Source organism: Melospiza georgiana, chromosome 6, assembly GCF_028018845.1.
Source record: "Melospiza georgiana isolate bMelGeo1 chromosome 6, bMelGeo1.pri, whole genome shotgun sequence".
Taxonomy (NCBI): domain Eukaryota; kingdom Metazoa; phylum Chordata; class Aves; order Passeriformes; family Passerellidae; genus Melospiza; species Melospiza georgiana.
This window is the reverse complement of record NC_080435.1, coordinates 57,589,576-57,607,383: the sequence shown is the minus strand read 5'-3', so window position 1 is coordinate 57,607,383 and position 17,808 is coordinate 57,589,576. Positions and strand designations below refer to the sequence as shown.

General features: G+C 41.1%; 1 protein-coding gene across 2 annotated transcripts in view; it reads right to left on the bottom strand.

Moving 5' to 3' along the window:
• Window positions 1–13,261: 13,261 nt before the first annotated feature.
• Window positions 13,262–17,808, bottom strand: part of PPP2R5E (protein phosphatase 2 regulatory subunit B'epsilon) — a 73,476-nt gene continuing 68,929 nt past the window's right edge. For both annotated transcript variants that reach the window (XM_058027357.1, XM_058027358.1), the window contains exon 14: window positions 13,262–17,735. In XM_058027357.1, coding sequence (XP_057883340.1) covers window positions 17,636–17,735 — 100 coding nt within the window. In that variant the 3' untranslated portion in view covers window positions 13,262–17,635. The remainder of the gene's footprint in view (window positions 17,736–17,808) is intronic.

Below are 17,808 nucleotides of genomic sequence, written 5' to 3'. Positions count from 1 at the left end.
AAATATGAAGCAGTGATCACTATGAGCTTGTTAATTTACCTTACAAATATCCCATACATACATCTGATGGATTGCATTTCAGCTTTCTGCATCATGAGCTATGGAAAACACAAACTGCCATTGAGGAAATGAGATACTGAACCATTCAGAACCAAACAAGGTACACCACAATGTTGCTCTCCCTTTTTCAGGGTAAATAACCCATGGCTGGAGGTCCTTGTTTCACTGCCAGGGCCAGCAGCCCACATTTGGTGCAGCAGCAGAGCTCCCTCTTGTTCTCAGAGCCCTGGGAACCCCAGAGCACTTGCTGGGTTCCATTGTTCAGCTTGGAGCAGCCACACAAGCTGGAATGCAAAAGGCTGGTTATTTACTCTCAAGGTCTACCTTTTCTGTCTAAATTAGGAAACAGTGATTGGAACAAGTGAAAGAGCGAAGGGACTGTCTGAAAAACACAAAAGCAGCAGGCATTTAGTGCTGTTGCCATATTGCCATCATGACATGGGAAACAACTGCTTCAAACAATTCACTTAACAGACACCAAAAGAATAAAAAAAGAAAGAAGGAAAAGAATTTTTAATAATAAATTTGAAAAGTTAGGAGAGAGGAGTTGTTTAAAATCCATCCCAGTATTCTCCCTCATTATTGTTCCCAGTCTCACTGGCAGTAAATGACTCCAGGTTCAAGTGAAGGATGAGATTTGGAGGTGGAATGTTGAATGGAGGTGTTGTGAATGTCTCCATCAGATCACCAGACAATGTCCCAGACACCTTTTTCCCCCATTGAAACCAAGAGGGAAAAGCAGAAATTCAAAGACAAATGAAATCACAGGGAAGTCAAGAGGATCAGCCAAAGTCCTATCACTGGTCTAAAATGATCACTTTCCACTAAAATAACCCTAAAAGTACTTCTCTGTGATTTTCACTGACCAAAAATAAAGCTAGAAAATAAACTTCTAAAGCTTTTTCAAAAATATACACTTTAAAAGTTCCTGACTTATGGGGAAAGCATGTAAAAGTAAAAATACTGAGCTTAAGTCCCCTTTATTTGATTCTGGAAATGTACCAGCAAAAATGAGCCTGAGATTAGAGGCAGGTACAGGAAATACGTGCCAGATGGCAGATGAACCAGCTTTGACAGATCCCTCTTCTTCTGTGGATTAAAAAACCAGGTGCTGGAGTTTTTGTGTAATTCAGCTTGGTTTCAGTGACTCCAAGCTAAGTAAGATCCTGTTCTCTCATCTCCATTTGTACTGAATGGCCTCTTAGAGTGAAACAAAAGAGAAATTGCAGACTCTCACTTATTCTGTCTCTAGAAAATCCTGTCTGTTTGTGGGACAGACACCAATTCCTGAAGGATTTGCATTGTGTTGTGTGAAAAGCCTGAGTGCTGCCTTTTTCCCACACAGAGTTTTTGCTATCGTACTGTTCTGTGAGTTTATCTCCTTTAAGTTAATCAATAAATACACCAGTAGGATTTCAGATTGGGTTGATCATGAGAAAGGAGCTGAGATGAGCTATTTAATGAGACAGAGCAAGGGAAATACCAATGCTGCACACACAGTAAGCACTGCACAGTGCCATGTAGGCTGTGGCAGGCCAAAAGAACCTGGTGACCATTCAGGCAAGAAAAGTCAGTGACTGGACAGGAGATATTTAATGCACTGCACACAGCAGGGCTTTGGAAAGGTGGGTGTTAGTTCAAAAGCACCACAGAAGGAGAAATGGGTGAGGAATCCAGGTGGTGTGGGATGGCTGGCCAAGTTCACAGGAGGTGGCACCCAAGAGAGATTAGGGTTCAGTTTAGAACAGAGTCATAAAACTATCAGGTAGGATACATAGCTATAAATGTTAGATGTAATTTGATGAACTCACAGAAAAAAATAGCACTAGAATCACTTTTGGAGTCACAAGTTAACATCAGACTTTATGTCAATAGGTTGTTTACTCTTTGCTAGTAGTTTTGAAAAAAAGATAACCTTTATGTCCTGAAAAGCATTTGAAACAAGTGCATTATGATTATTTGATCCCCACAGCTGCTGTGTGTTTGTCTTGGAGAGTGACTTTCTGTCATTTTCTACATTCTGAAAGAATGCAGAGTTGGTTTGTAAAGGGACAGACAAAGCAGGTTTAACCTTGAGAGGGCATGGCTGATCTGTAAATGAAAATCAAAGGCAGCAAGTAAAGCTCCTTGAAAGGCTCTGATAGAAACTGTGCCAAGTGCAAGCAGAGGGAGCAAAATGCAGCCATCAGGAATTGTGTTCCTGGGCAGGAATGAGATAAATGTGGGCTCTCCCTGCTGACAATGGGACACCAGTCCTTGCTGAAGGTCTTGGGCACACAAAGCCACTTCTGCTTTAAAAGACTTTCTGCTCATTTTGCTTCTTGGGCTTAACACAACACGAGCTGGCACCGGCTGAATGAGCATTAGGGGGACAAGAATGCAGTGAGGAAAGAGGATTTCTTGAGGCTGCTGTGGCAGTAAATCACACCACACTCAGTCCTCAGGGGAATGAGCCCTCTTACAGAGGAGATAAACACTTTTTGCAGCTTGTGTGGGTACCTGTGTTAGAAATGGCAGAACAACCCAGTGAGCACACCTGTAAAATCCAGCCCTGCAGATCTGAAGTGCTGGGGAAGAGCTCTGTGCTGACTACAGCAGAATCCCACCTGCTTGAGCACAGACACTGCCTCAGCAGCACAGCTGTTATAAGGAATCTGTCAGACACCATTCTTCTCTTCCTTTTCCATCAGACTTGGAAAATGAAGTCCAAGGGTGAGGCTTAACAGTAACAAAAAACACTAATCCACAGTTTGCTAGAGGCACATCTCTCCCAGAGAGATAACACTCTTCTGCTAAAAAAGGCCTGTAGCTATGATGGATTCAATCCAGAAGAGAACTAATGAAGGTCCTGTCCTGCAGACACTGGAAGAGCTGAAGCTTCTAAAATTTGGCAGTGCACATCTCTAACATACAGGTATTGCACCCTAAACAAGGTAATTCCAATAAATCAATGGCAGAACTGCAGGTTCAGTTCAGAAACTGATCATAACCTGATTTGAAACTATATGGACAAAAACCTGATTTGTTACTATGTGGACAAAAACTATGGTTTGAACACATTTACTAAAATTACTTTTTTTATATGTTTATATACAGGGTACCTCAGAAAAGCTGGTTTCTCAACCCTTAAACTTTGAACAAAATGCTTCGCAAGTAGAAATCAGAAGGAAAAATATAAAGGCAGAAAAGGAAGTAAAGACTCTCCATTGTCAAGAAAATATCCGGTTTGAACAAAATTAATCCTGGCCCCATGGCAAAGAATAGCAAAATTTAAAATAAAAGATGTTTAAAAAAATTAAAATAAAAGATAGACCAGACAGTTTGTCTGATATCTGTCCCAGTCAAACTAGTGCAAATATTGATTCCAGAGTCCTACTCCACATGTGGCTGTAAGTTACATGTTGCAAAGATTAACAGCTGCTGAAGACACATTTCTCAAAAACTGAGTGGCAGGACGGATTTACCTGCAACAGGGGCATTCCTGGGGAGTTCCCTGAGGGTTCAGGGGGTGTGATATACACAATGGTGAGGGGACAAACACAAACCCACATATCCAGAATGGATGAGGAGGAGAGTAAAGGTTCAGCACTGAGCCCAGGCTGTGGAACTCTTTGGCGTGGTCCTTAGGAAAGTAAGGAGACTCTTTTTAAAAGCTGCTCTTGAAAGGTGTATTTGTCAAGCATAGCTCCTGATAGTAAGCAATCAAACACCACTTCACCACACTGTTGTAACATTCTTCTCAGTTTTCTCAGGCACTTTGAGACAACGTGCACCCTCACATTGTCATCAAACACAGCCACATTTTCTTCCCTATGAAACTGTCCCTTCATGGTGATGATGCTCATCACATTCAGCCCAGAATCTGGGTTCAAGAATTCAAATCTAATGGAATTGGCTGAATATTGATGGGAGAGAGAACTGAGGTCTCTAATTGTACACCAGGGAATTGCCTGGAGATTTGATCTGAATTCATTGCAATGTGGAAAAGATTTTTCTAACAAATACAGATGCCATGCAAACTTTATGTGGCTGACAATAACCACTTAACTCAAGTCCCTTCTGCACTCCATAGCTTTCCTTTAATTGTCTTTTTAGAAAAGACATTTTAGTCTTTTAGGACAGACTAATGAGCAATGACACAGCTGCTCTGGGCTCAGAATTTGAAGATGAAGCTTCTTAATCAAAACGACGGAAGTTCAAAGATCCATTACCTTAATTCAATAATTTCCCTACTGTTCAAAGCCAGAACAGACACCTTGTGTGACTCACATCACCCCCAGTGCTAATGCTCCCCTTTTAACATTGCCTTTGTGATGAGTGAAGTTTGCAGATTGGACAAAGCTGGAAATGAAACAAAGCTACTGTGTCTTCCTGTGAATCCTGTCAGAATAACCTGATAGAACTGTTGAACTAATCCTAATCCAGCCAGGGAAACAAACAGGATGAGAGTCCCAAACCCCAGAGAGGCACCTGGCCAAGTCAAACCTCAGCACAGCACAGACACAGACAGTAACAGGCAAAAAGTGTCAGATGTAAATAGAACCAAATCTTCCAGCCTGAACTCTTTTTACCCCCTGGGGAAATGTGGACCTCAGACAACACTTTGAGTCCTCCTATTTCCAGTTCTTCATCCCATTCCCACTGATTTTTACAAGTTCCTTGTGGGTGCAGATTCACCCCATGTCGTGGGACCAGCAGGACTCACAGAGGCCAGGAAGAAAAATATGTTCCAGCAGGCCAGAAACAAATCCCATCACCCTGCAGAGAGAGCTGAGGTACCAGAGGCTGCCCAGGTTTCTCTTGTCTATCTTGAGTCACCAACTTATCAGCAACTGAAGAATTACCAGGGGAGGAAGACAAGAAGAGTGAGAGATAACAAAGATCCGTTTTTCACCTCTGAGCATCACTGCCACAGGCACATCACACTGTAACTGCCTCACCACCCTCTCAGGGAAGAATTTCTTCCCGATTAACATCACTCATTATAGTTTACAGCTTATTTACAAATTCTGATATCACAGTAGTAACGATTTCACCTGAGCTGAAAGTTCAGATCAGAGCCTGCACTCTCCTGCATATGGATTAATCAATAGAGATTAACTGAGAAAAGTACCACAAATTCAATTTTATGGTGCTGATGCTACACACCTCTGCCTTTCTTCAAGCATGCTTTTTATTCTGCAGTCTTTGTAAGCTATGTCTACTTTAATTAGATCAGACAGATAAATCCTGATAAAAACAAAGCACTTTTGTCATTTAAAGACACTTTCAAACCAGACATTAATTTATAAAGATCAGACAAGTCTAACAAGACAAATTTCATGTTTCACAGAGCTTCACACAGTATTTGACTCTGACAATGTCAGCTATTCTCTGGAGTTCAAAGGTCAAATATGTAAATCATGGCTAAGTATAATAATTTCTTGCTTTGCTTGCAGCTGGCATGTGGCAAATAGATGTTGAAATCCAGCTGCTTAAATCCTCCATCATCCATTAAGGTTTTAAGCTAGCAGTAAATGACTAAAAGGTATGTTTGCAGAGGTGTGTGCCAAGCTGTACCCCAGGGATTCCCACTCGACTCAAAGCACTAAAAGACTCTGAACTTCTTGGACATGTAAAGAATACAACATACAGATGTTGCTTTATAAGGAAAATGCATTACAAATGACTCACAGATTAAGCTGAAATGATAATAAAATGCTGGGTTTGAACTCAAAACATAAGGCCAGAAAATTAAATTTAGGTTTTCCCTCTTTAATTAGCAGGAAGGATCAGGTGTCCTGCAGGCTCTAGTTTCTGAACACTTTATAAAGCATCACCCAAGAGCAACAAGCACTGTAGGTTAAATTTACCAGGGTTAGCAATGGCCAAATCTCCCCTGACACTGGAAGGGGAAAACTGCTGGTCTGTATTTCCTATAGAAATCCCTCCTCACAGAGGCTGGCCACAGAATGCCACGAAGACACAGAGCAAACTCCAGAGCCACAACCCAACATTTACTGATCTTCCTGCTTCGGGTGGCATTCCCTGCACAGCATGGAGAGCACTGGTGGAACTGTAATGTGTCTCTAAAGAGACTGGTACCAGTGGCAGTTTCAGGACATTGCACAGCCTTTTTCAACTGAGAAATTGCCTTTTTTTTTTAATCCAAGGACACAGAGTGTTTACAGATAGATTAAAATTATCTAATCTGCTCTCTTCCCCCATTTAAGTTGTTTGAGTGCATGCACAGGACCATGTCCAGGCAAAGGTTTTCCAAACCTTCTAATTAATATATAAGAACAGACAGTGGCTGCAGGCTGAGCAACACAGATTTTGCCTGACCGAAGGGGAATTCTGGAATAAAAAGGATTCTCCTTGTCACAGGAAAGTGAGAACTTCAAAACATGATCCAAGGATGGTTCCCTGCTTTAAGGGTGGTCTTCTTGACATCATTGTCAAGGGGTTTTTATCACCAAAGCCATGGGACACTGAATTTTCATACATTTTTTTAAAAGGCTCAGGGTGTTTCATGCAGACATGGTGTTATTCTGAATCTCTCCTCTGCCAAACCTGTTTGGCACATGTAAATAGGAAATTACTGGAGGCACTGAATACAGCTCCCAACTCCTGTTGCCCTCTCCTCAACACTTGAAGAGAAGGACAACCTCTCTAAGCCCCACACAGAGGTCAGCCTAAAATAGTCACATACAAGGACAGGTAAAATCACAGAATCATTAAGGATGGAAAGATCACTGAGTCCAGCTGTTAATCCAGCACTGCCAAGCCCACCACTAAACCATCTCCCCAAGTGCCACATCTGCAAATCTTTTAAACACCTCCAGGAATGGTGATTTGATGTCCCCAAGCAGCCTCTGCCAATCCTTGACCACTTTTGAGGTGAAGAAATTTTCCCTAATGCCCAATCTAAATGTCCTTTGGCACAACTTGAGGTGGCTTCTCTTGTCCTATTCTTTGTAACTTGGGAAAACAGACTCATCCCCACCTGGCTACAACTTTCCTTCAGGGAATTGTAGAGTGAGAAGGTCTTCCCTGAGCCTCCTTTTCTCCAGGCTGAGCCCCCCCAGCTCCCTCAGATGCTCCTCACAGGACTTGTGCTCCAGACCCTTCTCCAGCTCTGCTGTCCTTCTCTGGACCTGTTCCAACCCCTCAATGTCATTCTTGTGGTGAGGGGCCCAAGACTGAGCCCAGGATCTGAGGTGCAGCCTCAGCAGTGCCCAGCACAGGGGACAGTCACTGCCCTGCTCCTGCTGGCCACACTGCTGCTCACACAGGCCAGGGTTCATTGGCCTTTTTGGCCACCTGGGCACCCCTGGCTCATGCACAGCCATTGTTAACCAGCACCCCCTGGCAGTGAAGAGATCCAGACTGAGCTTTTCACTGACATGGATGAGACGACCCCATCCTGTGAAATCTTCAAAAATGCCTTGTCTCCTTAATTCCTTAAACATCTGATCATCTTTCAAGGCAGATAAATGCTTGAACAGATTTTGACTGGTCTTTTCACCTCACTGTAACACCTCCAGCTTTAAAACTTCATTCCAAACCCACTTTTTTCCTTCTTCTCTCAGGTCAGGGGCAGAGCAGCACATTCCCTGCAATGTCCCTTTTCCCACAGTCTACAAAGTGCTGGTCCACTTCCATTGCAGGGTGCCAAAACAGATGGTACACACCTTGCTTCTCAGCATCTCAGTGACACTTACTGCAGTCCATACAAACACCTCTCCTGGATGCATTTCTCCAAACAAAGCAAGTGAAATTATACTGCTTACTTCCCATTTTTTTTCTCATGTCAAAGAATAGGTTAGCACATTTTTTTTGCAAGACAGTATGTTTTACGTAATTAATAATAATGGAGAGTCTCAGAGGAGAAAATTTTTAGTAACACCATTTATGAAATGACAACTGCACCAGGAAAGGGCAGTTCCCTGCTCCTGAAAGAAAAAAAAATCTTTTCCATTTCCCCAGCAGCAGAATAACATCTTTTGAACAATGAGGCCCTGTTCATAACCAAATTCTTTTGTAGGCAGACATTGTGTCTAGACAGCCTCAGAAAAGCTGCCTCACTTAACATCCCAGGGCTGGGTTCATTACATGTGCTGAAGTGTTTACCTGAATGCCCAGGTACAGATCACAAATTATGCAGCTGACATTTATTCAGGTTTTTTTCTGGAGCTGATGGCTGTCATTGTGAAACAGGCAGGAAGCAAACTGGGATCACCCATTCCCTCTGGAGCTCATATCCATAACAGCTTTCTGGAGGTCACACAGGCAATGTGCACACAATAGTGGGTGATGTGAATGGGATCCATTTACTGCAGGAAGAGGAAATGAGTCCATGTCACCCCTGTTAGTACTGACCACTTTCCCACATAGACACAGCAGATTTGTCCAATCTCCTCACAGATCTTTATTTTACTTTTGGTGACAGCAACGGGGCTTCCATCATTGACTCTGGCAGGAAGAGAATTAAGTCCTGCAGTTTACAGAAGAGCAGTACTTAATCTGTCTCACCCTGTTTCTGTACTTGGAAGAGGCAAGATCTCCATCATTCATGCTCATATTAGTGCAGTCATGGTAAAAATAATGACAATAATCTTTAAAAAGACCCCAAACCTTAGCCTTGGATAGAAAACATCTGATTTATCTTTGAGATTTAAACAAAATCCCCTTCTGCAGAGGGACAAACTCTATTCCAGACTAACACAAACCTTTTTTCTGCATATCCTCCCCTCCAGGCATCTGATCCTCAGGGAAATGTGTGGTGGGATGGAAAACCTAAGGAATGGGGATCCAATGGAGAGTGGGTGAGGGTTCCCCCACAGCCCTCTCCCCTCAGGGAAGGGAAGAACCACACAGGGATGGGGATGTCCTCCCTGCATTGCTCACACTCCCATCCCACTGGCACAGGGATGCCAGAAACCTCCTCCTCCTCCTGTCACCTCCTCAGTCATGGTTCTGAGGGTAAAGAGAGAACAGCCCCAGCTCTGCAGAGAGACACTTCCAGAAGGTGAGACTCTGCTTGGAAAATGTATTAGCATGAATGGCCTGATGGGGAAAATGGATGGGAATGAGAGAATGTGAACACATGGAAAACAATTCAAGGTTTCAGTAAAGGAAAAAACATTTTAAAGCTGTGTTTTAGGGAGTTCATCTGCTGCCAAGTCAGGCAGCACAGAAGGAGACAAGCCAGTGTGGAAGTAAGGTCACCGAAGTTTAACTACCAGCATTTCCATGGCAAGCTTGAAATCACTGCTGCTAAGCCTGACCTGTATTTTGCCCACTCTGGCTACTGAAAAAGAATGTTGTGGTAGAAATGCTTTCTTTTCATCTGATTTTTCTCTTTCTGGTCAATAAAGCACTGGAATATAAAACTGAATCAGTTTTTTCTTTGAACCACACTGCCACAATGAATGAAGGTTGGCCCAGTAGCAATCCAATGACATCAGGCTTATGTTGAAGCAACAACTTAAGCATTGGAAATCAAGTTTTATTTATTGCTGCAAGATTTGGATTCCATGCCCACACTCCCTGCTGCACTGATGATGCAATCAAAACAGGATATTCTACATCAGTGACTAATTGACACCCAAAAAACCACCAAAAAGCCACTATGACATTAAATGGCTTATTTATAGATTCTGTGTTCCTAGACAATTTATTCAAGCATATAAATTTAATTATTAGATTTTAAGTCCTAGTAATAGATTGGATATTGTCCCATGAAATTATGTACAGCATACATATCATTGTCAATGATTTTAGAGGGGATTGGTAAATTAGAATAGGAAGTGAGAAGCTCGATTTTGGATTTAACAGAAATATAAATTATAGAAATTATTATTGGAAGGGGATAGGAAAAATAGTGTGTGTGTGTGTGTATGTTTTTACAGTTTAATTTAGTTAATCTCTTTTCCAAGCAACTGAAATCATAGGTTAAAGGGTGCATTCTGGGCACAGCTGATTCCTGCTGGAAGAATGTTCTCTTGCACCTGAATGCCAGGTTTGGTAAGTCTGAAGCACCTGATGTAAACCAGGGGGATTTTTGTCACTAAAGTGTATTTGAACTGCAGAGAGAGTCACCAACTCACACCCAGTGCAAGAAATCCAGATGAAATGTTCAGAGGGGGGGAAAAACAGCTGAAAAAGTTGGAAGTTGAGGGACTAAAATTCCTTGGGACAGGTGGCCACCTCTGCTCTCTCAAATTCAGACAAAAATCAAGCAAGCAAGGACTCCTGCACATGCTTGGCCTGTCTAAACCATATTAGCAGAAAAATCCAAAATGTTTGTGCAGCCTGTGAGCTTGGGATCTTTGCAGACATTGATCAGAGGACATTTTACAATGCTGTGTAGTGAGAGGACAAGGGGGGATGGCTTCAAACTGATGGGAGGGCATGGTTAGGCAGGATATTGGGAAAAATTCTTTATTGTGAGGGTGCTGAGGCCCTGGCACAGGCTGCCCAGAGCTGTTGTGGCTGCCCCATCCCTGGGAGTGTTCAAGCCAGATTGGATGGGGCTTGGAACAACCTGATCTGGTGGAAGGACCCCTAAAAAAAATCCCATTTCTTTAGCTGACCTCTTGGAAAGGCATTTGCTTGAAAAAGGCTGAAATGCCTCCTGGTCTGTAGTTATGCTCCCCTTATGACAATCTCAACTAGAACAGCACATTTTGCTTAAATTCAGCCCAATACAACTCCTTACCACTTGTGTTTGCAGAACCTAGTGGAGCATAGGAGAAAGTGGGGCCGGAGGCATCACACTGCAGTTGGAAATATTATTTTCTTTGTATTCCTGAGTCATTTTTGTCTGGCCAGAAGTGATGTTTGAAATGTGCATAACCACTAACCGTGACAATTACTGTCTGATGAGTGTCATGGAGAGAAAACAGCAATAATATCCCCTTGTGCTTGTGAAATAGTCTGTGGGCTAACAAACTAATTACCACTGTCTGAGTTCCACATTTCCTTCCTCCAGAAATCAAGAGTGCCCTTCGCCAAGTTGCAGTTTACTCCAAGATCTGGCACCTGCAGACTTGAGCCTGGTGCCTCCAAGATATCTGAAAAGGAAGATTATGTAACACAGATGCCCATGTTGGTTGGAGACAGTTAAATAAATATACAGTGATTTTCCACTCATGCACATCATAAACATTGCCAAATATCTAAAAAAGCAGGGGAGTTGCTGCACAGCCTTTGGGATGAGCATAAGCTGCAACTCCACTCAGCACACTTTGCAGAATTAATAAAAAAACCTAAAACTGAATCAGTTGTCCAGTTTGCTCACTCACATGTGCTGAAGGTTCAAAAGGCAAAGACTCAAACCTGACCCAAGCCTGCTCAGTTCACAAAGGTTTGCAGGTAAGCTCTGCCTTTCCTGAGGGCTGCACAAATCCCTGTGCAAGCACAAGATCTTTCCTCCCTGGCTGTCAGAGCCACTCTGTCCCCAGTGTGCTCGTGCTGTGGCTGGGGCTCCAGGAATATTCACTGCTGGGACACTGCTGCCTCTGCCACGGAAGTGCACAGGCTTCTCACACACAAGGAAAAGCTTGCCAAGTAAGGATTTTGACAAGATTCAGGTGGTGTGTAGAATATTTCAGTTGGTGTGTAGAATATTCTTTTCTCATTCTCTTTTTGGAAGCCCTTCCCAGATGCAGGGATAATGCCAAGTTCCCAGGCACTTTCAGTATGTATGGAAGAATGAACCACTGAATAAAAAACCAGACATTTCTTTAAATGCATCTCAAGCTTTCCAGCCTTCCTGAGTGACCTCCAGCTTCTCACACCTTCACTGACTGAAGGGGGGATGATAATACTGAATAGACAAGATGGACAGGGGAGAAACAAAAACAAACAAACATTAAATATTGCAAAATAAAGTTTTTGTATTACCTATTTTCATGTCATGGAAGCTCCCAGAAGAGCCTGTGGTCACTGCTCACAGTGGGTTGGTACATTTGTTTTCAAGGTATTTACTAACAAATTCAGGGTATTTGCTTCATCTTCAGCTCCAATGTTGAATCTTTAAAACCACAGATCATAATTTGAGACTTTGTATCAGTGTCCAGTTTAAATCCCAAGCTATTCCTTCAGAGAACTGAGGCACTAATTAATGCAGCCTTGGGACCAGCCTGTACCTGCACACAAAACTGCTTTTGTAGGCTACACACTTGTGATCTGAAGTCCAAACTTAATATAAGATAAACCAGACATTCTGCTGCTGCAGGAGAAACCAAAACATCCCTGAGAAGGAAAGACCAAGATGAAAAATTAGCAAAGCAATTATCATTACTGAAAGTAGGAAACTAATTTAAGTTTTTAATTCCAATCCTGTAAAGGTTGATTTCTAACTTGCAAGTAAGAAGACAAATCCTACCCTGGAGGCCAACTTAGTGCATGTTCTCTTTATTTTTTTAACTTCTTTAGAAAATACTTGCCTTGCAATAAGAAAGTGGAGAGACATGGAGTTGTTAAGCTGAATTGCTCTGAATATTGTCTTACAAGTATTTAAAGAGATTTGTGATAATGAGCTCTTCTAACAAAGGCAAGATCCAACTGATTAAAATTAAAGTTGGAAAAAAAAATTGGAAAGAATTAAGGATTAGACTATTGGAACAAATAATGTTAAAAACATGGTATTTAAAAATCAGATGTTTAATAAATATTTCTCATTTTATGGAAGCAACCAGCTCTCCTACACTGCTGCTAAAGCCATCCACCTGCAGTGCCCCTTTCCAGGCTCTCTCCAGAGGTTTCCCCTGATGACCTCCAGCCTTTCCCTTCACCTCCAAACTGCAAGGAGAGCAGCACGAGCACTGAAACTCTGGAATGCTGCCAGAAAGGAACAAATCCCTTCACCAGCTGCACAGGGGAAGGCTCAGAGGGTTCCCAAAGAACTCTGAGTGGCTTTAATGCCTCTTTCCTGCATCCTGACCTCCCTCACAGGGGGGTTGTGGGAGGAACAAGGATACTCACCATCATCAGAAAAAAATTAACTTAATGAAAACCTAGTGTTTGCTATGGTAATTATGGCTGTAATTTAAAATTACCACCTCATTGCTTCATTTTTGGGGATTTCTTCTTCCAGACAAGATTCCTTACATTTGATACATGCAGATGGGCACCTGACTGCTCCAAGTTCACTGCTGAAAAGGTTCATGAAGTTTAGATGGGAGGAGGTGGAAAAAAAAGCCAAGCACCTGGAAAACACTTCATTGCTTCTTTATTTAGATGCACCCACAGTACAGAGCCTCTTGAGCATGTGCAAAAGAGGAAGATAACACATTTATAGCTGGGAGCACCATTGAGTTTGAGTTTCTTTGATACCACTTTTAAGAAAGTAAACTGTTTCCAAAGAATGACATTTGAATCCAAGAGTTTAAGACCTGCTTGTACTTTATCCAGAGGTGGAAGATATTTTTTTTTATTATTGGATGTAGAGTAGAAGACATTTTCACAGTCTGGTTGGACCAGTCTATATATTTTCATATGCACCTTTTAATATATATAAAAAAGTTTCATTTTCCCCCGTACCCACAGATAGTTAGATGCACCTAAGTTTAAAAACAGTAATGGGACCAGAGCATTCCTATGGGGAAAAATGAACTTTTGCTGCCCTCTCCTGCTTAAACAATGAAATGCTAAAATATTAAGATCTATGAATCTAATGCTAACCTTGAAACAAAAAGCATGACAGGTCATTCGCTATACTACAATCAAAAATAGGACAACAACAAGAAATGTATTGGTACTATTTATATTTGAAAACTCCTCATGGCTCCATGAGGTTATGAATACAACATATTTACAGCAGGTGATCCAAGTAACAAAAACTCTTACTCAGAGAGGTTGTGATAAAAAGCACACGCTTCTGTGGATGGGAAGCAACACTTGGATAAAAGTTTTCTACCAAAAGTAGTTCCATTCTCTTTCAAGATGTTGTTTCATAGAGTTCAAAATGGAAAACTGGGCTACATAAAATCTGCTGCACATACCAACTAGGAAGAAGTAATTCATGGCTCACTCCAGAGCTGCTAAGGGAAGCACAGGAGCCAAATTTAAAAAGCTGTAAGTAAATAAAAACATTCTTCAACCTTGAGCATCATCACTCTTGTTTTCTTTAAGGGCAACTGCTTTGGGATAGTGGTGTCACGCAATTAAGAGAAAAGGGCATCTTTGTTTTCAAAGACAGAACTAAAAGGAAATTATGTCAGTTTTACTTGGAGGGAGAAGAATCTCATCCTTCCCACTCCTCACAAAACAATAAAGAGCTTTTTAGAGCTCCTAATGTATTTTCTTTTCCATCGAGTGAGAGAGCCTAAGGCTGCACTTACGCACGTATAATGCAAGTACAGCTGCTGCATTTCTTACTCAAGCAATTCTTGGCTTCAACACCCTCCATTTTTCCATATATGAGAACAGATTAAAAAAAATAAATTAAACCCTTTTACTTATGCTAACAAAACCAAGATTAAATTTACTATAACCCTGCTAGCAAAACGCTCCAATGGCATTAGAATACCTTTATTTAAAGCATTCCAACCTTTGGAAGAGAGACAAAAAACACTCGAAAGCAACGAAAGGAAAACAGTACAGGAGACGTGCAAGATGAAGAAAGCAACATGTGGTCAATTCAGAGTGTATGAGAGGAACTTTACTTGCACAGTTGTTACATCCCCATGCCCCAATGCCCTCGCAGCTCCTTCCCGTGAGCAGCAGTGCCCAACCCTTCCCCTGAGACCAATGTGGCCCAGGACACGCAGGACCACCCAACGCTGCTGCACGAGCAGTCACCAACACTGACACCAACCAAGGTGGCTTGTGGAACTCAAGAAGCAAACAAACAAAAGTGTAATTTATGATGCACTGATCACACTCGGGCCCTCGGGCTGCCTTCCTCTTCCTCCTGGTGCAGCTCCAGCCCTGCGGGGCCGGGCGCGGCGCTGGGGCTGCGGCACACGCGGGGTCCTGGCTGCAGGTGCATCTTCAGGTGCTTCACCCAGCCTTTAGAGTCAAGTGACTTCATGCAACAGCCCATCACCTCCTCCTCCTTGAAGGAACATTCCTTCTCAGAAGTGATAAATCATCTAGGAACAGCAGACACTCCCCGCTGTCCCTGCGGCAGAGGCCACGAAATATTGCAACCCACCAGGGTCTGGTCAGTTTTGTATGATCAAGAGTAGAATGACATGGCAAAACCAAAAATAGTTATGAACAAACAACACTCACCTAAACTCTAAGTACAGGACAAGGTGCTTTTTCTAATTTCACATTGTTGTGTTTTACTCCACCAGGTGAAGAACATCAAGTTTTATTCCTCCGTTCTTTCTCAGTTTTTCACAATGGAACATAGTCTTTGAGCATGAGTTTGAGTCCACCCTCTTGTACTGTGAAATGATCATTTCACACAGAAATCACACTAGCAAGTTTGCTTTCTTGGTAACAGAAATAAAAGACTGTCAAAATCAATGGGCTAAGGGACATGATTTGTTATAAATTTATTTAATCTTCAGTATTTCAGCTTGCACCTTTGCTTCAGCACTTTAAAATAAAATGTTTCAACTATGACAGTAACTGCCTAATTTACATTGAGTCCCAGTCAATGTTCTTAAAAGAAGCTCATAGTAATCCCATTAAATCATGTTGTGTTTGGTGTTGCATATGACTAGTTCCACTTTTTTTTTCTTTCCAGAATTAACAGTGTCAAGTTCTTACAAAGCCTTGAGTTTACAACATTTGTGTGTGCAGACCCAGGAGTACAAACTGTGACCTGATAATCCTGAAACAGTCAGTAGTCTAGGAGGGAATTCTTTTTTACTTTTTTTTTTTTTCCGTGCCTGAAAACAAGAAAACTTCAAATCCTACTGTATATTTAAATGGTAGGAAGAAAAATATACAAGCTTGTATTTATACTGTATTTCTATCAATGGCAACAGGTCATAAATTCATGTTTGCAACTATCACAAAGACTCATGAACACCAATTCATTTTTATACTGTAAATACTGCTGGATTGATGGTTTAGGATTATCAATTCACTGTTGTCATATGTCTATAACAGTTCAAAAGCATCCTGGAGAAAAATCCTGAAACACATACCTTCCGGTATAGAATAATGCAACTGCATTAGCTAAATATATACTGTACAGAAGTCTTATCAGCATTTTACCTACCAAAGATGTAAGATTCCACTTTCAAATACAAAGCAGATAGCCAATAATGTATACTTATAATACAGCCCTCTTCTTTGTTTTTGTATTTTTTTTTCCTCTTTTGTTTTAAACAATTTGGTCACAATGCACCTTTGATATAAAAGCATTTTAAACTTTATTATTAATACTCAGAACATTAGGATTTCCAGAATTTTTTTTCTCAGTAGCATTTGTAGAACCACTTTTGGTAACAAATACAGTAGTTAGGAATGAGCATCCAGATGAGAATGCAGAAGTGTATTATCCAGAATCCTTTCCAGCTAAGACCATAGGGCTGGTACTGTGATGAGTAATAGTACTAGAACCACAAAAACACTAGAGTATGTTTCTTAGAGGCTACATCCTCTTTTGCTGGAACACTTTATAAATACATATTAAAAAGTAAGGCAACAACTCCAAACTGTCCAAACTGCTATCTCAACTCAATTTCCAATTAGATCCATGACCACTGGAGATCAATTTCATGCTTGTGTTGTTTTATTCTTTCAGAATGGTCCAATAAGAACATACTGTAATAATTTAGCAATTGGTGTTTCTAAACCAACTCTGGTTCGTGTGTCCAATGCTGCATCACTAATACTGGTTAGGTACTGAAGTCCAGGGTGTTACCACTGCCCTTTTTTTTATTTTTCCATGGATTGTGGACAGTAATTTGGATTTGCAATAAATAGGTGCACGAATCCAAAGCTCCCTTTCCTACTATGTTTATCACCTACTCATCTTTTAATTCCTAATGTTCAAATTAAGGAAGCACCAGAGACAGCCTGGTACTGAAAAAATGCTCACACCAGTAAACAAAACTTTTATTCAGGACCAATGTTTTTCATGGCCCTGATCTGAATGGACATTCAACTTATGAAGATATGCAAAAGGAAAAGAAAGTCAAATTACAGTAAAGTTATCCAGAGAAGGAGGATGTTACACAAACTCATAAGGAAATGACAGTCTTTTTTTCTCTTTTACTATAAATACACGTAACAGTTTAGCAGAAAGACAAGCTAAATTTTAAGATTGTTCACATTTGAAAGTTGTATTATACTCTCTGCTAACGATAAATAAGGAACAGGTCCTGACAATGGAATCTGACATTGCAATTTTCATCAACAGATCTTTGAAGACTGGTTTTAAAGAAGGGTTAAAACAATGATTATGTTTGCAAAGTTCTGAGAAGTCCATCTGTTGTCCAAACTTTGGATTAAAGTCCTTATTTTTTTCCTTTACTTAGAGACAGGTATATACAGTGCTGTTGTAATAATGAAACAAATGTGAAATCTACTGTAAAGTTGCACAATACAGAAAACTGTTGCTCCATCTTCTACTACATAAATGTGTGACTCCACAGGTTAATAATGCTGTTTTGTATTTTTGTTAAGTTGGAATTATTCCATCACGTCTAAGACCTCTCTTTAATTCCAAATCCTCCAGTTTTTTCCACAGTTCTTCACGCTCTTTCTCTTTCTTCTTCTCACTGACAGATGAAATAAAACAAAGAGTTAGCAGGAGAGAAGACTGAAGATAAATAATATTTATGTTAAAAATAT